Below are 22,887 nucleotides of genomic sequence, written 5' to 3'. Positions count from 1 at the left end.
GGATCGGGTCGGGATTTCTCATTCTTTGAACGCAACAAAACAAACACCTGGGTGGACTTTACACCCTTACCATTTTTAAGAAGATTATAAAGAAACAAAGAAAAAGTTTTTATTTATTTTTGCAGGTTAATTTTAAGTAAATTGTATTTGCAACTCCCTTATTTAAGTAATTTTCTTCTGTGAAAGTGGACCTTTCACAGAAGCACCTTTAACCTATGAATAGAAGTCAGGAGGAAGTTCTCTAGCGTGAAGTTTATGCAAAAGGCGTCATGTTTTAACATAAACTTTTAACCCAGCCTCACAGTGTGCCTCTAACCACCCTGCTGGTATTTCAGAGAGCACTTGGTGGTGGTCCCTGGGCCTGGTTTTGTCACAGATGGTGATCTGTCTCCTGCGTGGTTTCGATAGTGCGTGCATAGCCACCAAGCAGAGCCTCCCTCTGGGCCTGTGACTGCTGAGCTGCTGCACGGGGGTCAAAGCCTGTTAATGAGTCTCCTCTTTGTCAGGGATTTCTTTGGTGTAAATTCTACAGCGATCAAATTTGTTGACGACACCCAAATCAGAGTGGGAGCAAACAGAAGAGGGAAGACTCAAACTGCAAATGACCCAGAGAGATTAGAGCAACAGGAACATTGCAGACAACAGGGGAAATTAAGCAGTAGCAAACGTTGAGTCTTGCCGAGGGAAAGGAAATGTTCTAGCCGTCTCTTGTCGCTTACTGAGTACATCTCTGTAAAGGGCAGTACCATGAAAAAAAGGGAAAATGTTATCAAGCCGTACCTAGTTCAATAATGTAGCTTACTTTTCATGGCTTCTTCAGTAACATAGTGATTGTTAACACTTTTCAAATGAAAAACTTCAGAAAGTACTTTTTCCTGTAGGCACATGCTAAAAGCAAAAATGGTCTCAGAGACAATTTGAAAAATGCAGGAACTACACCATGTGATGATACGGACTGAAATACCTCCTGCTTTCTGTTGTGGATAGAATCAACAATGTATAGTACAAATCGTGGCCCAATACACAATATTATTAGACACCTAACAAGTCATTATGTCTCTTCTTCATTATTAGGGTCTGTAGCGATAGAGCAAGGGGTAATGGTTTTAAACTAAAAGAGGGCAGATTCAGACTAGATAAAAGGAATAAATTTTTTACACTGAGGGTGGTGAAACACTGGCAGAGGTTGCCCAGAGAGGTGGTGGATGCCCCATCCCTGGAAACATTCAAGGTCAGGTTGGACGGGGCTCTGAGCAACCTGATCTAGCTGAAGATGTCCCTGCCCACGGCAGGGGGGTTGGACTAGATGACCTTTAGGGGTCCCTTCCAACCCGAACCATTCTGTGATTCTATAGATGGAGAAAATTGTGTAGCATCTCCTACACTACGTTTGACAGACCAGAGGAGTGGTGTTAGCTTTTAAGTAGAGCACATTGTTGGCTGGAACAGTTTGACTTGTTGTTTGGGCTGAACTGAGTTGTCTTGGTGCCATGGTTTAACCCCAGTCAGCAACTGAGCACCACGCAGCCACTCGCTCACCCTCCCCACCCCGGTGGGATGGGGGAGAGAACCGGAAGAGCAAAAGTAAGAAAACTCATGGGTTGAGATAAGAACAGTTTAATAAAAAAAAAAAAAATTGTAATGAGAAGTAAAACAACAAGAGAGAGAGAGAAAAAAAACAAAAAACCCAGGGAAAGAAAAAAAAAATTATGCAACCGCTCACCACCCACCAGCTGATGCCCAGCCAGTCCCCGAGCAGCGATCGCCACCCCCTGGCCAGCCTTCCCCCGGTTTATATACTGAGCATGACGTCACATGGTATGGAATGTCCCTTTGGCCAATTTGGGTCAGCTGTCCTGGCTGTGCCCCCTCCCAGCTTCTTGTGCACCTCCAGCCTTCTCAGTCGGTAGAGCATGGGAAGCTGGAAAGTCCTTGGCTAGTGTAAGCACTACCTAGCAACAACTAAAACATCGGTGTGTTATCAACATTGTTCTCACCCTAAATCCAAAACACAGCACTGTACCAGCTACCAGGAAGGAAATTAACTCTATCCCAGCTGAAACCAGGACACTTGGGCAGTCGTTTTGAGCCTGGGGCCCATGAGAGATACTTAAGAAAAGCAAGCATAATGTCAGGAGGCTTACATGCAGCATCCTGGGGCATGCGGTCAAACAAGGATAATCCATTATTCTAGTGCATGAAGTGCTTTGAATTCCTGTGCCTTGGCTAGGCAGAAAGCTAAGGAAAAAAAAGCATGAGGATTTGGCACTGCTGCTTTCCCTTCTCCATGGCTTGTGTTGCCACTTGATGTTCTTCCTTTCTCCTGCCATCTCAGGGTCTCCCCAGAGACCCGCCTTGCTTAGGGGACTGCCTGCGTTTGTCAGTTGTAAGGTTGCACAAAGATGATGAGGGGTTGGCAAAAATTGTGATTTCAAGGCAGCATTGGTGGAAAATACATCATGTGAGAACTAAGTAGCCAGCCTTAGGGTTTTGTTTGTCGGTGGATTGAAACCTGTGCAACATGGCAAATATGCCCAGTTAAAAACTCACATAACTACCGACCTGGATTAGAAATACAAATTTAACCTAAGAAAAATATGCTTTTAAAACATAACCAATCAAGTTGTTTCTCTGTAGATAAAATACAGTGGAAGTAGCTTCAGTTGGATAATTTAAGCATTACTCTTCAACCCAATTAAAATTTCATTATAGGGGGAACGTAACAGGTTAAGTTTTCTGAAGGTATTTAGGAATAGCTTATCGCAAAGGTGTCACCAACTATGGCCACATCACCACAAGAGAAGACTCCTGTTTATCTCCTACATTGCCATTGCAGTAACAGAAGAGTGAGTTTAGGACCTAAATAGGAAAAATTGAAAGAATTTATTTCTTCTAGGAGCCCCACTGCCCGTCCAGCCCAGTCAGCATCAAAAGGCAAAACAACTTTGAATCATAGGAAGGAAGAGAAACAGGGACAGAGAAGCACACTTGGTGTCTGGAAAGCCTTTCTCCAAGTGGATGCTTGGTGCTCAGACTGCTGTGAATCATGTTTCTGGCATTCAAACGGGCTAGTGAGATCTGAAGGTAACAACTCCTTGAGGAAGAGCGATAGAGAGGTTGAGGTGATACTCTTGCTATTACTTGAATAGAGACAATTTCCTGCAAGACAGCATATTCCTACCTAGTGGTAGAAAGGTTATCTGTGCAGTGGGAAAGTCTCTCTAAACATTCATGACATGAAAAGAATTAAAGTTATCAGTGAGCTGGTGAGGAAGTTCCTCAAAAAGGAGCGTTTACAATCCTTTTGCATGTCTCTGGCTCACGTTAGAGTTCTCTGTAGTCATCTTCTGGGCACTGAGGGTCTGTCCAGCAGGGAAGGAGCAAGGCTTCCACTATAACTTTATTACACTGTATATATGCTTTTTCCTTTAAGGAACAGGCACATCACCTCATGTCATGGGCTGAATTACTTTTATTGGCTTCTGGTGAAAAAAACAGCTGTGACTTGACAGCATCAGTGCGGTGTGAGGTGGTTGGAAAGCAATCTAAATCCATATGCTTTTTAGTGAACGATACATACAGTGGTGAAGAAGTGCTGAACTAGGTTTTTTCTCTCTCAGCATCAAGTCTTTATCTGTTCTTGGCAAAGGTATGATTTCAAGTTAAGATTGCTAAAGTCAACCTTTTTATTGTCCTGGACTAAATATGTACTTTTTCAAAAATTAGAAAACATTTTCTTCCTTTTTTTTTCCCCCCAGCATGGGAACAGAACATATCCTGTACTGTCGTAAAGATCAGATGCTGTTTTGCGGGGTTCTTGTGCACAGAAAGTAGAAAGATTGAGGAAAACAAAATAAGAATAATTTGCTATAATAGAAGTCAATCAAGTAAAAAAAACAAAAAACCAAAACCAAACCACCAAACCCAAACTTGTGTCTCAGTGACAGCAATTCCAGCCTCATCATTTTAGAGGCACCAGCAGCCAAGCCAGTATTGCATTTACCATCCCTCCAGTCTCGCTTTACTGCTGACTGCAGTTCACAGTTGTAATTGCTGGCCAAGTTTTACAGATTTAAGCATGATAACGGTTGAGCAGCAAAACAATTTTCATTAATACAGAGCTAAAGCTTTTCTGATGGAAGATCAAGTTCTAAAAGCAGGAAGAGATATTTGAAGTACATACTCCACACAGGCTTAGCCCCAGTAGAAGAACAGTTGTCTGCAAACGCTCCGGCTGCAGCACGTAGAGAAGCTCAGTTGGAAGGGATGGAGAGAGCGGTGGTTGCAATAGGAGACGAGCCATGAGGCTTGGCTGCTGTCTCACCTCGAGTGCCTCCTTTCAGCATTACTTCATATAATTTGCACCCATAGCAAGATACAAGTCAGGTGATAAAGGAACAGAGGCTTAAGGGTGCTCTTTACGTTAGTAGAATGGAAATTACATGTGCCAGAATGTCTGGGTAATGTAATTGCTAGTGGGCCTGGCAAAAAAACCCCAGACCTCAGTTGCGTCCCAGGATGTTGGCAGTGTACTAGATTGTCACTGCAGTAAGATGAGGCGCAAGCCGGATGTGCTCACTCCTCATCTTTTCTTTGGCCAGCCCCGTCCCTACATCTGTCACTTTTGCTTTTTTGTCCCGGTAGCAGATAGGGGCTCTCTGGAGCGCTTGCCTACTGAAGTGACTTGCAACCGTTCCGAGATGCAGTCAGTGCTGTAATCTGGTCACCATGTGGTCATCTATCAACCTTACAATAAAAATACTCCTGCATCCTGTGTCTTTCTCACTTCTATGGTTCGCATCTCAAAAATTGTTAGCTCAGATTTGAAACTCTGATATAACTTTAAGCCACAATGAGACACCTGGATTTCTGTGGCACCCAAGTGGGTATGAGGAATTGTGACCACTTAGAAAAGTGAGCCCCAGCACCAGAGAGCTTTCAGATGGGAGCTGGATCTCTGTTGGCCTAAGGTATGCAAAGCAAGGAACCTTTCTAGATGCCTTGTGGTCCACAGCAATTTCCTATTTGCCCCACACAGCCCACCCCAGGGAGAACAGATTCTTTGGGGCCATCGTGGCTGTGTTTGCATCTCGCCAGCCCAGGCTGCAGTAAATAGAGGGACCTAACGGCTCCCTTGGGCAAAACCTCAGGAGCCACATAAATACCTATTCCCACCTCAGGGAGGCTGAAGGTCTCAAAGTGTGACTCAAGCAACTTACTCCCAAACGTTAAGACACCTTCCAGAAATACGAAGTAAATAAATTGCAGGATGCTTCTGTTCCGAAGCAGGTTGCTCCCCACGTGCTTGAGCAGAGGTTTGTGGTGCAAGAGCCAGACAGAAACCAACCCTGCATGCTCTGTTGTGACTCAGAGGTGGGCAGAGAAGAGGCCAAGCTCCTCCTCATTCACTGGAGAAGCAGGCGGCCTTGGTACTGGTCTGACTAAAAGGGTCTTCATGGTCTGATTGCACTGGGATTCTGCACAGGATCACAGTGGTTTCCCTTCTTACCAGGCAGTGGTTACCGCAGCAGGCGTGCTCCCCAACTTTCGTACCGCAGCTGGGCCACCGTGCAGCCAGGCATGCAAGAGCCCCAGGCAGAGCAAGCACAGGCGAAGAGGCAACCCTGTGATTAGTGCAGCCATTTGGGAGGGGAGAGACCTCTTCCTGAACCACTTCTGTTTCATCCCGGAAAAGCCAACACAAAATGCTTAAGGGAAGTTTTGAGCACCAGCTCTGCCGGTCACTAGCTGGTTACTCAGACAAACACCTCTGAGGGCTGCAGTGGTTAAATATTAAATGTCTCATTTTCCCTGGGAATGTTCTTTCTTACAAATTCAAGGTGGAGAAGCCTGCGCAGTAGTGTCTGTATTAGATCTTCCCGAAGATAAATGCCGGAAGTTTTTCAAGCCCAGGGTTTTCACTATCACTATGTCTGTGAAGAACTTTGAAGTTCTGTGCAGCTGAATTTCACGCAAGTTTAACCAGATACATTTGCATATGACAGCACATACCAGTGCCAGACATTTTGTAGTTAAACGGACTCTTCTCTCCCCCAAAATGGAGGCACACGCAACACCCCCCCCTACAAAGGAGAGGAGGGCATCAGTGGTCAGAGCTGCTTCTGGCTTGAGCAGACTCAAACTGAGCTCTCAGTCTTCCACAGAAGACCACAAAAGCAGGGCTGTAAGGACCCTAAAAGTGAGGGCAGCTCCACTCTCTGCCAAAGCAGGCCCTGTCAGGGACGTAAGAAACGATTATAAAAACGGTTGTGCCCCATCGCCTACTGACATTTTGGCTCCCAGAGTCCTGGACTTGGATGGGACCAGCTGCAACACTGCTGTACTGTGATCTCCTTAAGGAAGTAAAATTCCTTAAAGGACTTTTAGTTCCTAAAGGTTTTGAACTATTAGAATACCAGAGAAAAAGAAAAAATTGGAAAAGTTCTCCTGATGTGTGAAGGGAACCTCAGACCAAATGCTCAGAAAGCAGATGTTTTTTGGATGTTTTGAACAGCTGGGGGGCGAATGACATGTCAAGAGCTACCATCCATTTGGGGTGCTCTGAGTTGGGGGAAGATCCCAAGTTTAGGAAACTATTTCTTAAATAGTTGCATAAATTTTCTTGCATGCATAAAATTCTCATGGTTTCCACCATTATTCTTCTCCATGCAGAAGCGAGAACTTCCAGGTGTACAAAAGAACCAAATTTCTCTTACTTGATAAGACAGGCATATTTTCACAGACCTGTGAAACAGCAGCGATTACCAAGCTGTAGAAAACTAGGAAAACAGTTTTCTGTCCTGTAAAAAATTCAAAACAGCCTCTTTCGTGGACAGAGTTCTCCATAAACCCGCCAGAATCAAATCACATGCACAGAGGGAAACTGGAATTCTCAACAGGTCTGTGAAACCTGGATAAGGGAACTGTCACTCAGCAAACTACATTGCTGCCATGAGTCTTCCCTGACCTAACAGTCCCCTCAGGAGGAGAGAGAAGGCTTAACAGGAAGTCAAGGGCACCAAGACAAGTGCAAAAATAAGGTCCAAAGCTCACAAGAAGTTTTATAGGAATGTAAGTTTTGTAAAAAGGCTAGAGACAATGCTACACAGACTGAAGCATTTTCTTGGAACGTTTCCAAAGCCAGAGGAAAATTACAACTTGATAAATTAGCATGTAAGAAAAAAAAAACCCCTGTCCATAAGACAATTTCAGGTGATCTGCCTTTCTTAAGACAAGGCTTTTATGAATTTTCTAATCATTTTCCTAAATAATTTAACCTCTCATTTCCCTTATAACTTTATCAGAAGAGTTTAGTATTAACACACATCTTACAACCTCAAACCCTTTACAACCATTAAACAGAATAAAAGTTTCAAGTACTACATTTTTAATCCTTCCCAATGTACTTATGTATTCGGATTAACCGATGTTGGTGAAAGACAACAACAGTACAGAGTGCACATACACCCAGCTCTTCACGTTGAGATTCTAGTTGGGTAAAAATATGCAGTGTATTGAAAGATACTGGCATGATGACTAACTGAAGAGTTTGACTGTTTTAAGTAATTCTGTTCTGTAAATGTCCTCAGCATAAGACCTTGGTGAATAGGAAGTTTTTGACAGCTGTATTCCCTTTCTTAGCAGTTCATGGAAGCTTACACCATGCTCCTTTATTAATAAAGAGAATTCAAATTTTGAATTAGGGTGCTCGGATATGAGAAAAATAACCCCACTAGATTTCTCTACTGTAGAATGTAAATAAAGTAATTCTTCCTAGTGTTTTAGTCATATTCTAACTAGCTTTGCATTTCAAGTTACAGACTTCATTATTTTGAATATCCTTGTTCAAAGTCAAATTCAGAGACCTGAGAAAAAGCACAAATTAACAGATAAGGCTGTCTGGCCCTTGAATATGAACATTTAGTTTGAACTCGGTATCTTCAGGAATATGCCTCTGCAGAAATTTGATGCTGAATGAATTGATTACCTGCCTCTGGTCTTGTTTCTTCTTTCTCTTGTTTTTTTCACTGATGTGCCTACAAGCTACAGTAAAGTGAGAGGCATATAGGACCAGGTTTCGGTAAAACCTCCCCATTTCTGAGACAAGAGAAGGAAACATGAAGGAAATTTTTATGGCTGTGACCAGATTAGAAGCACCACTCCAGAATTCTCTACCCTGTCCTCCCTTCAGCACACACACAGATTTCAAAGTACGAGAGAGGATTCATAAATCCTTACTACACTCTTTTACAAAGAGTCAATTAAGCCTGTTGTGCAGATATCTAACACACAAGATTTCTCTGAGCTAGAAAAACAACCTGACAGTTTGGGCTTTGAGTTTCCTGTCCACATTAGTAAAACCCATAAAAATTACATTTTGCATGCTAATTTTGTATACAATAACTCAATTACATGCTATTTAATTCCAGTCACCTTCTACATTGCTTGCTGGTTTTAGTTTTCTGGCACTTACTTTATTTTCACATGTGCTTCAGATAGAAACATTGTTTAACTTTTAAAGCCGTTACATTTTGCTCATTTGTCTTCGGGGAAAAATGACAAAACACATTCTTTTGTGAAGTTCATGTTGATTGCCAGAGCAGGAAAGGACACGGGTTTTGGCACAAGAACTTTTCAATTTGAAAACAAAATGGTCAGCTTCAACGATCATACATAATTTCCTTCATTTAATGAGCATTATGATCTAACAGGAGTAAATGGTATTAACAAGGTAATGAAGCATTAGTACTGGCACAGTCTGCATCTAGCTGTCAGATACCAACATTTCACAGCATCTGCTAATCCTAAGCAGTCTTGATTCCTACTCAACATACAATAACCACCGTAGGTTTCAAAAAGACACCTGTCACGAGTGAGAACTGGGATATGATTGTATTTTAAGAGTTCTGTACAAAGTTACACAGAAAGAGATGTTTTAAAAAGAAGACTGTAGACGTCTTATAAAATCTCCCATAGAAGAAAGAAACAAACAAAAGAATCATGAACTGCTTGAGACTATTCACAGTAACAAAACTAAAACCAGGCCTAAAACTAAAACCCTGGACCTGGGGTGGCTTGTTTTTGGAAGAGCACACCACTACTATTATGATACTGTAATACTGGAGATGCATATACAATAGAACTACCACCTCCAGTACTTAACAGAAACATGGAAGTGTGTTGCATTTTCAGTATTCTAAAATTATTTGTCTCTAAGCAGAACACGCCAATTACTAAAACTCACACAGATACTTCAGACACCAGAGGTTTTTCCCCGTATGCTAAAACAAGTCTTGCTTTTGCCACAGACTCCACGGTGGACATATCTGGAAAGCTACAGGGAACTCCGTTCGTTCTGCTCTGACCATTCCCTGATCCTGTTGCTCAGCAGCACGCATACCTGCATCTACGAGGTGAGTAAGGGCTTCTTCTATTGCTTCCTTGTGATTTCACGTAAGGTATGTAAGGAGGAAAAGGTCATCTGATAAAGCAAGTAACACGTGAAATTAAACAGAATCCACATGGTGCAGTATTTGAAATACCAAACATTTGTCTTACATCTATTGAGCAGAAACATGTAGGTTTAAACAAACAAAACCCACAGCATTGTGAAAACACATCCCATATTGACTTTTCTGTGTATCACCCACTCAGGGCAACTAGACTGGAGACCAGTACTCTACATGCAGGGAGGCGGTGGACTTCTCTCTGCCTAGTTGTTTTCAGCTTCTTCTGGAGTTATTGGGAAGCGGAGATTTCCACATAGATTGGACGTAGCTCTGGTACAGAGCTGCCACCTGAACAGGGATGGCTTTTCGGCGGATGCGGTTTTACATGTGAAAGTGAGCTAAGAGGACTGGCAACGTAGCATCTTCAGTGCCAGATGCTAGTGCCTTTATATTGCCTCCAGAACTGCATTTTTTAGTGAAAAACCCTACAAAACAGCAAATTTTGATCTCTGTCGGAGTGCTTTGGTCATCATTTTGTCTGTTCCCACGACACACTATACCATACTATCATATACCACTATACCATATCCCATGAGGAATCAAAACAAGCTGATTTTAGGCTGTTTTGAAGAACATGTAAGCAGTTGTCCCATAACACAGTAAATCACTAGATACAAACAAACACTGTTGGACAGCTTAGAAAAACATGTTTTCTATTTATTTAAAAATAAGTTTGTAGTTACTACATTGCAGTGACAGTAATTCTTACACATACATTCTAGTTTGTATAAAAGGATTCAAAGTATTATGCATCAAAACTAACATAGAAAGTGTCCACATAACAGTAAAGAAATTTCCAATCCGTATGTACAAAAAGAAAGGGCACTGTTATCCTGGTGAGATACTTCAGGTTATAACATGATAATCCAGATTTCTCGAAGGAAAAAAAACCTTGATAAAGCTAAAGAATTATAGTTTTCAAAACTGTTACTCATTACGTACAACAGATTTGTTTTACATAATTCTGTACAAAATAAGTGTAATTTTTAATCTGAAAATGTGTCAGTTTCAAAATTAACCTTTCTAGGTAATTTCCTCGAAGTTGAGCTCCATTCTATACATATTTAAACATGATGACAGAATTTAATTCACGCAAGATCATTATCCAGTTGTCCGCCATACTTCTGCAGTTTTAGTATGGTCCAAAAATGTAACTTCTGTACGGTCTCAAGGTATTAGCAAACCAACACACGCAGCTGTAAGCACAAAATAGTCCATGTACATCATACAGGCATGTGTACACGATCGGTACTTGTATTTCTTTCTACTCCTAATTTGTATGACCTCATTCTTTGTTCTTTCAGGGTAGAAATTCATAGTATAGCACTACCTTCCCTCCCTAAAATGTATTGTTTGCATTATTTGAAGTGAATTTCCTGATGTATTTATCTGCATTAAAAAGGATCCAAATGACTACTTGTCTCACTACCTACCCCCTAAAAAGCTAAATTTATTCACCTTTCTTTTATTGCAGCATATAAGGTTTCTCTCTAGAGTGCCTTGAGGCTGTTATACCCTTGGGAAAAGGGGCGGGGGGGGGGGAAGCTAATGACTTTTTTCTGCCATTTAAGATGTCTTTTAATCTAGCTTTCCTGGCGTGTTTCCTCCTCTAACACACTGTAAAATAACACGTCGGATTCCCACATTAAAATTAGCACAAATGCAGGAGGCGCCTAGAGGTTAGCTCTAGTTTAAAAGCTACCTGTTATTTCCCGCAGACACAGCAGAAAGTGTACAAGCTGTATTCCTGATTCAAAAACAGGAAGCTAAGTAAGCTGTCAATACCAGATTTGTTATTGGAAACACATTGTCAAGCCTTGGCCAATCTCATGAAATTTAATACACTTTCCTCTGCATATGAACAAGCATGTATATACAATAATTTACAGCAGAAAACTAACAGCCCTTTTATCAGTTGAATATCTAGGTCCCCTTGGAAACCAATCCATTACAAGAACTTCAGGGATAAAAGAAAATATATAGTAATTTTTACACAGTTAATTTGTCTTCATTAGGTAGTAAACAGAAAATGAGCTTTTGCTGTTTCTAGGTGAGGTTTTAAAGCCCTCTACCTTCTGTATCACAGCACTGTTGCAGAGTTGTATTTAAATTCTTGTTAAACGCTCAACTGTGTTAAAAAAAGGCAAAAAGAAAAACCTTTGAAAAACTACTGTGGACAAAATACACTACTTTAGAGTAAGGTAAGGACTCAGGACACAATGTAATGATCGTGGTATGGCTATATCTTGATTGACCAGCATTATGTTATAACTACCTCAGCAAGATTCGCATGCTTCAAATTAAATGTGAATGTTGATGGAAGTGAGCTTAAAAACCTCTAACCTCCAATGCACTAAGTATGGGGTGAAAGGGTCCCATCCAGTTAAGCCTATTGCTTTTATAGAACCAGTCAACCATTTAACATGTGCCTAAATTCAAATTACACGCTAAAGCACTTACTTGTAGTCCTTGATCCGACAAACGTGAGCAAAAGATTTAACAATGCAGTGTAAAAATTGTAGCAAGATTGAAGTTACTGAATGGACAGACTATTTTTTGTGTTGTACGTAGTCTTTTTTTGGTAAGACAAAGGCCTGTGGCACAGAATCAGAATTGGTACTTGAAAAATATTTGTACAGCAATACAGTGAATAAGTTGTCTCTACACTACAATTTATTTTTTTATAGATATTAATATATCCTACGTGCTGCATCAGGGTCCTTTATCAATTAATAGTTTTACAAATATTAAGCCATAGTAATATTTAACTCAACCAACTCAATCTTACAAGTCTATCGACAAACTGATCACATGTACAAACCGGTCACTGTACAAATAAACATATGCAAATATATATCACAGCAGTCTAATCACTGGAGGAAGACGTTTTTCTGTAAAGTTGTATCACTGGTCATTACCGAGTGACAAAGAGCTCTAGTTCAATATTGACAATGATGAACACCATAGTGGTAAAATTTAAGTTCAGTTCCCAGAGAACACACTAACAACAGAAAAAAAAAATGGCTGAAGAGTTGTTAAGTATGTAGGCACAGGTACAATGATTTCTGTTGAACATTTAGAGCACACTGGTATCACAGAAACAGAAGTTATTTCCTCATCAGTAGTTAGAGAACACACCGTTATTAAGATACCACTCAGCATTAAATACCAATTTTAACGTTTCCCAGTATAGAGCAGAAATACCAGAACAGTATCCTCATATCCATGTCAAATATAAATGAACTTAATGAATAAAACTGCGTTACTTGCTGCCAGGTCTGTAAGATCGTTTGCGCATGTATGACTACGAACCTATGTTATTTACAATGCAAATGTGAAACAGGCACATGAGATTTTGATACTCCATTTTCTGAACCAGTTGTTAGGTACTTGAGATGGCATTATAAAACATGCATATAACTATAGTTCTTAAATTATTTCAGAACACTGACCAATAGTTTATTGCTCACATTTAAAAACTTAAGACGTTGTAATCAAAAGCTCTTTTTCTGTGTTGATACAGTATGTCACAACAACCTCAAGTAATACATTTTTCCCCGACCAAAATGCACAGTCTGATGGTGACTACAGTCTCATAAATAAAGTTTGCAACCTAGTGAAATTAAATTATAAAAATATAAAACTTTTAAATAAATCTGGTATTAATTTCTAATAATTTTTTAGTGTTGCTTCTATAAAAAAATTTGACCCAAATTATCCACAATTTATTTTAAAAGGAAAAACATTAACGTGTCTATTATGAATTAAAAAATTACTGGCTAAAGTCACCGATATTACTGAGTGGGAAGCAGTACCCATGTTCCACAGGTAAGGCCTTCTATTCTCGTAAAATTAAGATGTATGATTTTCTACCTACTGTTAAGGGAACGCATATTACTTCAGTCTCCGAAACTTACATACAAGGTATTTTCAATATATAAATATATACATAAACATGCCATATAAAACATTATTACAAATGGAGTAAATACAGAAGTTGAATTTTAGATATAATCTATTTCGTATATTACAATGCAGATAACATCAGGAAATTACACATTTTCAAGTGATTGCCTTCATCAGTGAGATTTGACAAAATTAACAAGTAGAATCAGTTAGCTTTGAATTGTGAAGCTGTATTGCAACTGTACAACCATAGCTTGTTATCTTACCACCTGTTTAGTGACTCTATTTTAATTGAATGATAAATACTTGTTAAAGAAAAATAAATATACCAACAAATGAAATGCAAACTAATCCCTGCTCCCCATTTCATATCCATAGCAATTCAAAGAGGGTCTGGAAAATATTTTAGTCATTTTTTGTAGCAAAATGCATAATGATCTACAGAAAACTAGGTATGGTGGATACCAACTTGCTTGCTAGCATACTTCTATTCCTCTTGGTGCCAGATACCAATGTTCTTTGTTCAACCATTTAAGATTTTTTTTGTAACAGAAAATAAAGAGTGAAGAATTAGGCCTCAAATAAGTATACAGAATCTGTGCAAATTTAAGGTCTTAATTCTGTATGCCCTCCCTTCCAGATATTGCAGATTATGTTTATTAAAAAAAAAAAGAATTATTATAAAGTAAGGGTGTACAGAATTGAGGTTTCATTTCAGGTTTATTTCTTCAACTAAGTTAGGGTCACACACAATAAAAAAAAAAAAATCTTTCACACTACCCAAACTTCCAAAATAATGTATAACCAGAAAATTTTGGTTACATTTTTGTACCATACCAGATCTCAGAAAATACGACTACTTCTGTATTTTTTTCTTAAAACTGGACAATACTTTTTTAAGTGATAGAAAATGGTATTAAAGTTTGTTTGCAAAGGTATAAAATAACTAAATGTACCATAAACAAATAAATAACTGCTTTTCTTTTCCAGAGCAGTACATATAACAATACATTCCCCTAAGTCATATAGTTATCATTTACAATAGACAACTTAATTTTACTAAGGATGCAAGAAATAATAGAATACAAGGCACAATCATTAAATGGAATTTTTCTTCAGGGTGTATATTGACTTATGTCAGCGTGATATACCATAAAAAGTGCAGAAAAACACAATGTGCAATGAGACCACTGTATAAAACATGATTGCATAAAAAGTGATTTGGCCTTTTAACCTTAATAATTGAAAATAACCGATCTTCCCCTTAAAATTAAACTATAAAGTATGACATTTTAAAATTTATTTTCAATTCTAGTGCTATCTAAAAAATCCTGAAAAAAATTTATACCTGGGTAATATTTTATATGTATGTGTTTATGTATATATTAATATATACACATACACTCTTCTTTGTAGGTCATTTTAGCCTCTTAAGCATGTCTAATGTTGTAGAAACAACAATCAATCTGGATCAGAAAGTAAACATCATAATTCCATACCTGTCCTGTAATTTCCTTGAATCCTTTAACCAATTATACATTTTGTCTAAAACATCTCTGTCAAAGGACCCCACCAGTGCATTATTTTCTACCAAAAGTACCAAAAAGGATACATTTCAGAACAATGTTAACAACTTACTATTTAAAACAATACACAGCTTTTATCACTGCAAATGGTATGCTGTACTGACACTCAAAAAGAAAAAAAGGCTTTCCACTGCACTGATTCTCAGTCTTTGGCACAATAAACAGAGATTTAGTGATTGATACAAGAATCAAGGTCTGAAAAATTAGACATTAGTCAAACTTTTTCCAATGTGGATATATATATATACTTGTGATTACATTTTTGCTATGTTTGGCAGAACTTGGATAAACCAACAGCCTGTGCTAGGCTTCTTTTGCAGCTGAACGTTCCATCACTACTGAAATTAAGCATTTTCAGATTAGCAAAGTTTGGTATTTTTGTATTTAATAGAAATGTAAGTGAATTTACTGCCACTTTTTGCCAAAATCTGCCTTCCTAGGCAACTTGACTTTACAATCAAAGTGTACCTTGCTTGGTCAAAAATAGACTTCTGTTTTCAGTTTGTGGCATTAAAAGTTCTATCACCTTTTTTTAATTGTGTAGAGATACTACGCACTACTCGAGCAGAGTAGTCCTCAACTCCGTGCGTCAGTCAGAAATTGCTTCAATTATTCTCAACTGTGAACAAAATGACTGTTGAAATGCATAACCTGTTTGGAGGGCAATAAATAGCAAAAGTTTAAAATATATATTTCTTTCAAAGAATGTTCTTTCAGTTTATTTTTTGCTAAATTTTTCTCCCCAAATCAGAACATGTTCTTCTAAACCATAATAGCAGCAGGGAAGCAGAAGTCTGTTCTGCTGTTCCTTAACTGTACCTGCTTCATAGCATTCTGAAGTAAAACCCTTGGTAAAAATTACCAACCAATTAAATTAGCTTTTGCTTTTTCAGTCAACTTTCGGACTCTGCCTCTGCTAGATGTTCCAAAAGTTAAGGAGGTGTCTTCAAACAATAGCTGCCTTTGCTCTTCCTCAGAGTCATCTTCATTGTAAAAGGCTGTCCTCCTACCCTGGTTTCTAGTTCTCATGTGAGGTTCAGAATCTTTAAGCTCTTCAGACCCCTCCTCCATAGGCTCATCTATCTTTTTCCTCCTGCTTCTTGTTTGCATTTTAACATTCGCAGGAACTAAGAGGTCCGAGCCTGGCTGATGGGTCTTTATCTTCCTTTTTGGCTTTCTACCCCCACGGCCTTTTTTTTGTAACAAGTCTTCCTTCATATTATTTTCAGAAAGAGAATTGCATGCAGTAGAAGCAGAGGCTTCTTCTGGTACATCCCTTGCGGTCTGGATTGTATTCTGCTCTGCAACCTTTTGTTGTTCAACAACTTGTAGCTTTTTTGGTTTTCTGCCTCTTTTCTTGTGCACCACTTCACAGCTACTGTTATTAGTCTCCACCTTCGGTTTCCGTCCAGGACCTCTTTTAACAGGAGGTTTCGAAGGCTGTCCTCCATGTCCATTTACCTGAATGCTTCCTGATGCCAAAGCATTATTCTTGCAATCTGCTGTAAAGAAATCAGAGTACTTATCATGTAACAGATTTGCATTTACATTCATTTTCACACTGCCTTAATAAAACTTACTAAAATATCTGAATGGATTCACAGTGATTGCCAATCTGTCAAAATCTAAGAAACCCAAAGTAGAGCTCAAAGAGCTTCATGCCAGTATGCAATGAGGACTAACTTCTAGTTGGTTTAGCTCAAGGTAGCTTGAAGAAAAAAAAAGAAAGAAAAAAAAGAAAAAAGGGAAAAGCTCAAGTGTTTTTCTTGGCTGATACACCACCAGTGGCCAAAAACTCCTGTTTGGTATCTGCAACAGCAAAAAGTTGCTCAAGAAGCACTGCTGCAAGGATCGGGAATGCTTCACAGCAGGTCATCTCTGGAGAAATGAATCATAGAATCATTAAGGCTGGAAGAGACCTCCAAGATCATCGAGTCCAACCGTCAACCCAACAACACCATGCCCACTAAGCCATGGCCCTAAGCGCCTCATCTACACGTCTTTTAAATACCTCCAAGGATGGAGACTCAACCACTTCCCTGGGCAGCCTCTTCCAATGTTTAACCACCCCTTCAGTAAAGACATTTTTCCTCACATCCAATCTAAACCTCCCCTGGCGCAACTTGAGGCCATTTCCTCTCGTCCTTTCGCCAGTTACTTGGGAGAAGAGACCGACACCCACCTCGCTACAGCCTCCTTTCAGGTAGTTGTAGGGAGCGATGAGGTCTCCCCTCAGCCTCCTCTTCTCCAGGCTAAGCAACCCCAGTTCCCTCAGCCGCTCCTCAGAAGACTTGTTCTCCAGACCCCTCACCAGCCTCGTTGCCCTTCTCTGGACACGCTCCAGCACCTCAACGTCCTTCTTGTAGTGAGGGGCCCAAAACCGAACACAGTATTCGAGGTGCGGCCTCACCAGGGCCGAGTACAGGGGCACTATCACTTCCCTGCTCCTGCTGGCCACACTAGTTCTGATACAGGCCAGGATGCCATTGGCCTTCTCGGCCGCCTGGGCACACTGCCGGCTCATGTTCAGCCGGCTGTCGACCAGCACCCCCAGGTCCTTTTCCGCCAGGCAGCTTTCCAGCCACTCTTCCCCAAGCCTGTAGCGCTGCATGGGGTTATTGTAGCCAAAGTGCAGGACCCGGCACTTGGCCTTGTTAAATCTCATACAGCTGGCCTCGGCCCATCGATCCAGCCTGTCCAGGTCCCTCTGCAGAGCCTTCCTACCCTCCAGCAGATCAACACTGCCGCCCAACTTGGTGTCGTCTGCAAACTTACTGAGGGTGCACTCGATGCCCTCATCCACATCATTGATAAAGATATTGAACAAGACCGGTCCCAAAACTGAGCCCTGGGGAACACCGCTCGTGACCGGCCGCCAGCTGGATTGAACTCCATTCACCACAACTCTCTGGGCCCGGCCGTCCAGCCAGTTTTTGACCCAGCGCAGAGTACACCTGTCTAAGCCATGAGCCGCCAGCTTCTCTAGGAGAATGCTGTGGGAGACGGTGTCAAAGGCCTTACTGAAGTACAGGTAGACCACATCCACAGCCTTTCCCTCGTCCACTAGGCGGGTCACCTGGTCATAGAAGGAGATCAGGTTGGTCAAGCAGGACCTGCCTCTCATGAACCCGTGCTGGCTGGGCCTGATCCCCTGGTTGTCCCGCAAGTTTCTTTCAGCCTGAGGTAGCATCCTTTATAACCAGTTCATTAGACCAGGGTTATTTCAACAATAAGCGAGGAAAAAGGCCGAAATGTGGGAGACTAAAAAAAAAAAAAAAAAAGTATGCACTTTGCACAGATTTCTCACATTAACAGGCACACAGCAGAAGGTATTTGCTTGGAGACTTTTATGGGCTATGAGTTTTTCCTTAGGTGAGTGGTACTCAACTTCCTCAGTGGGGCATATCACAGGACCTCTTATGGAGATGTTCTGATACCACAGCCCTTGCCTAAAACATGACCAGGAACAGACTCATAGCCAGCATGATAGTTCATCCAGTCCTTTGATGGAACATCCATGCATAGCTCCTGCTGCGTTTAAATGTGCCCCATCATGCACTAAAAGCACAGGCCTCCACTGTCGTAAGTGGATGTGCAGGGGAGAAGGGATCACATCAACAACATTCAGATCCCTCTGACACGACCAAACATCCAGTTGTATAATGGTGCATATTTAGCCATGCAATGTGGTAACAGCTGAGGCCTTTGTGAGAAAGCTTGCAAGGAACGGACAGATGCTTTAACTTATCAGACCACAAGCTGCTTTTTCAGAAGCACGAAGAGTAAGAAAGAACAGATAATCCTCAGGGAGAGGAGGACTACAAGGAGTAACCAGATTAATTAGGTGGGGCCCTATTTGCAGCCTACTGTTTCTCCATCTTCAGAGAAAAGATGCTTAGTGGGTCTAGCTGCTTCACAGCACCTTCATAACTGTTCAAAGCTCTTTCATAAACAGGGAAGCTTTTATGACTAGGAGATCTTATTTCAGTCTCCACAGAAGCTTTGAGTTAAGGTATCCCGACGTCAAAAGACCAAGCAAGTTCAGTCAGAAGACTACATGAAACTAGGTGCGATCAATCCATACAAATACACTAAATGGAAGCAGTAAACACTGCATAGTTCTATTTTGCTGTGGCAAAAAATGAAAGAACGAAGTTGCAGCTGGGATGCCCTGATCTTTATGCTCGTGCTTGTGGAGAGTGTCATCATACTCAGCGTTACTGACCCACATATAACCCACATTAAGTTTTATTAGGTAAAACTCACAGGGTTTAAAGTGTGGCCCTGCAGAAGTCTGCTTGGGAAACTGAGAACTCATAACATGACCCTTATAATAATTTAAATGAAGGTACAGACATGTTAACATATCAAAATTGGCTAGACAACACAGTTATCACACCACAGAAATGGTGTTAAGGGTAGTCAAAACCATGCTAATTTATCAAGAAGGAAGCTAACTGTGACCGAGTTGTTGTATTAGACTTCCCTATTATGCTAAATCATAATGCATATTAGTTTCCCCACCCCCAAATTATCACAACTGAAGTATAACACTACAGCCATTACATCAATAACAGGGTGTGTGTGTGTGGGGAGTTCCAAAGAAACTCCATACCTTGTTGATTAACAGTGGAAGATTTTACTTTGCGCTTGATTTGCTTCTCTTTCTCCGGATTTTCTCTTGTGGAGTTATTCCTAGTGTTATGACTGTAATCAGATTGACTAGGGATTGATACAGTATTCTGGTTCTTGGAATGTTTGGTTGAATTCTCCAGTACTAGAAGGACAAAAAGAAAAAAAAAAATTCAAGTTAAGTAGTTTATACCACATTCAATCTTATCTGGCTAAAAAGGAAGTCATGTTCTACTACAAACAAATAATTTGAATCAATGATCTAGAAGTGAGAAAGCTTCCTGGATAAAACAACATAGCCTAGCTTGTTCGGTTTTCCTCTGAAGAACCTCAAAGGCCCAGCAACTTGAAAGCAGAACCAGTCTTAACTGAGACAAATACATTAGATTTCCAAAAAGCCAGTTTCATGTTTAAAAACATTCACAGCTTAATAAAAAAACACAGTCAAAAAAACAACTTGCCTGACTTTCCTGACCCTGCAGTAGTATTAGGCTTTGTAATTAAAGGCTTTATTGTTAAAGGCTTTGCTCCTGAAGTAGATGGTTGCTCTGTAACAGCCACATCTGTTATCCCCCTATTGCTTCTAGTCCGCACAAGGGAAGAGGTTTCAGCTGCTTTTCCATTCATCTGAGTTGGAGCATGTCTCAGTGCTGTTGACCGTGCAGGTGCAGAAGATGAAGAGGTGGCAGAAGTTTCTGCCTTCAGGTGAGGTTTTATTAATCTCCTCTTCCTTTCAGGGCTGCAAAAGGAGTTAACAATTTGTATCCTGGATGACCACTTTTTTATTTTACAGGAATAAATAAAATTAAATGCTAGTGTGTGAGATTGTGGGAGTAAAACAATCATCTCTGTATGAAGTATGTTAAAAATATGACATTTACTGTGGAAATTCATGTAGTTGTGAGCCTCTGAAAAGTGAACCTTTACAAGAAATGCTATAGTTATATGACAAAGCATGATGCCATCACTATCCTAACGATGCTGTTTTACTGTACATGTTTAGCGGTTACTTGAATTTTAAGCACTTCCACTAGGATAGCTCTAAGTAAAGTTTAAAACTCTTCCACATCATAGGGACTTGCATGTCAAAGCTATCATTCTGCAATGTAGGGAATAGTAAAGGAAGTATTAAGGAAAAAAAAACAACAAAACAAACCCACACTAAGTTCTACTGTTTAGGTATGTCAAACTTGCCCAGCATTTCATGAATACTGTGAAGGAATTAATAATGTACCTGGATGCAACACTACTGGAAACTGAGCTGCTTCTACTTCTTTTTTTCCTTCGTTTCTTTATTGTATTTCTTTTATGAAAGCGTAGGGCAGATTTATAATCTGATAAAATAGAACTTATGTGTTCTTCAAAGAATGCAGAAAGGCGCAAACTCATGCTGTAGATCTAAAAAAGAAAAGCCAGTAAACAAGCAAGTTTTATACTTTTCCAAAGCATCATTTTACTTATTTATCATTGAACAATAGCTAGAAAAGTAAATTGATTAATATGGAAATGTTTTAAGAAAATTTACAGCCTGTCTCAACAATTTACACTAAATCCATGTGTAGGTTTGCTTTAACTATTTTCATGGCTTTGAAAAGTGTATTACAACTGAAGATCACACACAAAAGGAAAAATTAGAAAAGCCACCTTTCCAACTGTCCCTTTTCAACTGCCTTTCCAGAACGCATCCCTTTCTAGCTTCAGCAGAAACCACAGAGAGATCCTTAACGGGATTTTACAGTATCATACCTAGGGTCAAGAAACCTAGTTTTCTTCTGTAGTAAGTTGCATCCTTATATCCTATATATTTGAACATCAGTCTATTCCTCTTATGGGTGAATTGGTACTACCAGTGAGTTGGTTGCAACAGGTACAATATATGTATTAGAATTATGTAGGTGCACATCCCCCCCTCCCCCCCCGGATGATTTACAGAGAGACCCAATCAAACTCCGCTTAGATCACAACTAATTATGTGAGCACAGTTGCTATTAATCCTGGAAACAAAAAACACAGAAGTGAACTGTCTAGATACTTTGAGAGGGGACACGGCACCTTCTTAGAATATGAAACACAAAGACAATATTAAACAGTTGCCTACTAATGACACACCAAACAAACTATCTGAGTGCCAGACTAAACAGTAAGTGTGACAGATTCTGCATGCATTACTGGATAGGACATCCCAAGAAATTTAGTAAGAAAATATGTAAAAAACTATATAAAAATGTCTAGTGTGCCAAGGGAAAAAAAAAAGCTGACAGGTTTAGGTTTACTCTTCAAATAAACATCAGTGATGCAAAGTAAGATGCTAAAAATATCACTGAAGGACAAGTCAGAGTAAAAACATCACCGTTCAACAACTATGTGTTGCACACACTGGAAGTACATAGGTTCTGGAATATTAAAATGCTTGACATCAGAACCTTCCACCTTTACTTCTAAGTAAAATAAAGAAAAGCTATAAGTGTACTACTATACCAGTCTGTTTGGAAGAAACATGAAAAAATACGAAAATGTCAGAAGCATCTGTGAAACCACACGGAGCTAAGATAATGTCAAGCACTCTCCTATCCTGGTTTGAGGAGATGAAGAAAAGAAAGAAAAACCACAAAAGAATACAGACCTGCCCAAAAAGCCCTGACCTTTGATGCAACCAAAAGACAAGAGACTGATTCTTAGGCAGCGGGAACAGCGAGTGGGATTGTCTAGTACTGACTGAAGAGAGATCAATCACTGATCATTCCTCCTTGCTAGTCACCTACTAAGGAATTTGTCCCTGCATTTTAAGACAATAAAGTCCTGATGATTAATTTGCTATTTAGAACAGCCAAACATAAAAGCTACTAATAATTCTAGTCTAACACCTAATGCATATTAGTAGAAGAAAAGCTACACAGAAGCCTTGCACATGCGTAAGTATACATCTGTAACTTTCACTGCCAACAGATACGGCGCCTACAAGTCAATTTGAGAGAAAATATTATTAACTCTACCACTGTCAGGGCATTTCAGTATCAGCTCAGTAAGAACTGCTTTATGTAAACAGTTCTGTTTTCCAGAAATCCTAAGTGCTTCATTACAATCTCACTGCATAGTGGTGAACTGCACAGAATTTCATTATCCTCTACTCTCTATACCTGGGTATTTCAGTCTGGGGCAACCTCCAAAGTGGAGGAGTTTGGGGGTCTGTGTGTGTGTGTGTTTTGAAAATATAGTTTCTTCCCCAAATTATCAGTTAAATTCCACCACTGTAC

At 40.0% G+C, this 22,887-nt stretch overlaps 2 protein-coding genes across 2 annotated transcripts in view; both read right to left on the bottom strand.

Annotated features, from left to right (window-relative positions):
• Window positions 1–12,474, bottom strand: part of LOC103924664 (F-box only protein 21-like) — a 23,511-nt gene extending 11,037 nt beyond the window's left edge. The window contains exon 1 of the mRNA XM_009333229.1: window positions 12,428–12,474. Within this exon, the coding sequence (XP_009331504.1) occupies window positions 12,428–12,474 (47 nt within the window). The remainder of the gene's footprint in view (window positions 1–12,427) is intronic.
• A 755-nt stretch (window positions 12,475–13,229) lies between these two features.
• PHIP (pleckstrin homology domain interacting protein) overlaps window positions 13,230–22,887 on the bottom strand; it is a 119,850-nt gene continuing 110,192 nt past the window's right edge. Inside the window, 4 exon segments of the mRNA XM_009333228.1 lie at window positions 13,230–16,503; window positions 19,617–19,778; window positions 20,095–20,372; window positions 20,868–21,031. Of these exon segments, the coding sequence (XP_009331503.1) occupies window positions 15,860–16,503; window positions 19,617–19,778; window positions 20,095–20,372; window positions 20,868–21,031 (1,248 nt within the window). The 3' untranslated portion in view covers window positions 13,230–15,859.

The sequence above is a fragment of the Pygoscelis adeliae genome, unplaced genomic scaffold, assembly GCF_000699105.1.
Source record: "Pygoscelis adeliae isolate BGI_AS28 unplaced genomic scaffold, ASM69910v1 Scaffold57, whole genome shotgun sequence".
Lineage (NCBI taxonomy): Eukaryota > Metazoa > Chordata > Aves > Sphenisciformes > Spheniscidae > Pygoscelis > Pygoscelis adeliae.
The sequence above is the reverse complement of the archived record's forward strand: the minus strand, read 5'-3'. Positions and strand labels throughout refer to the sequence as shown.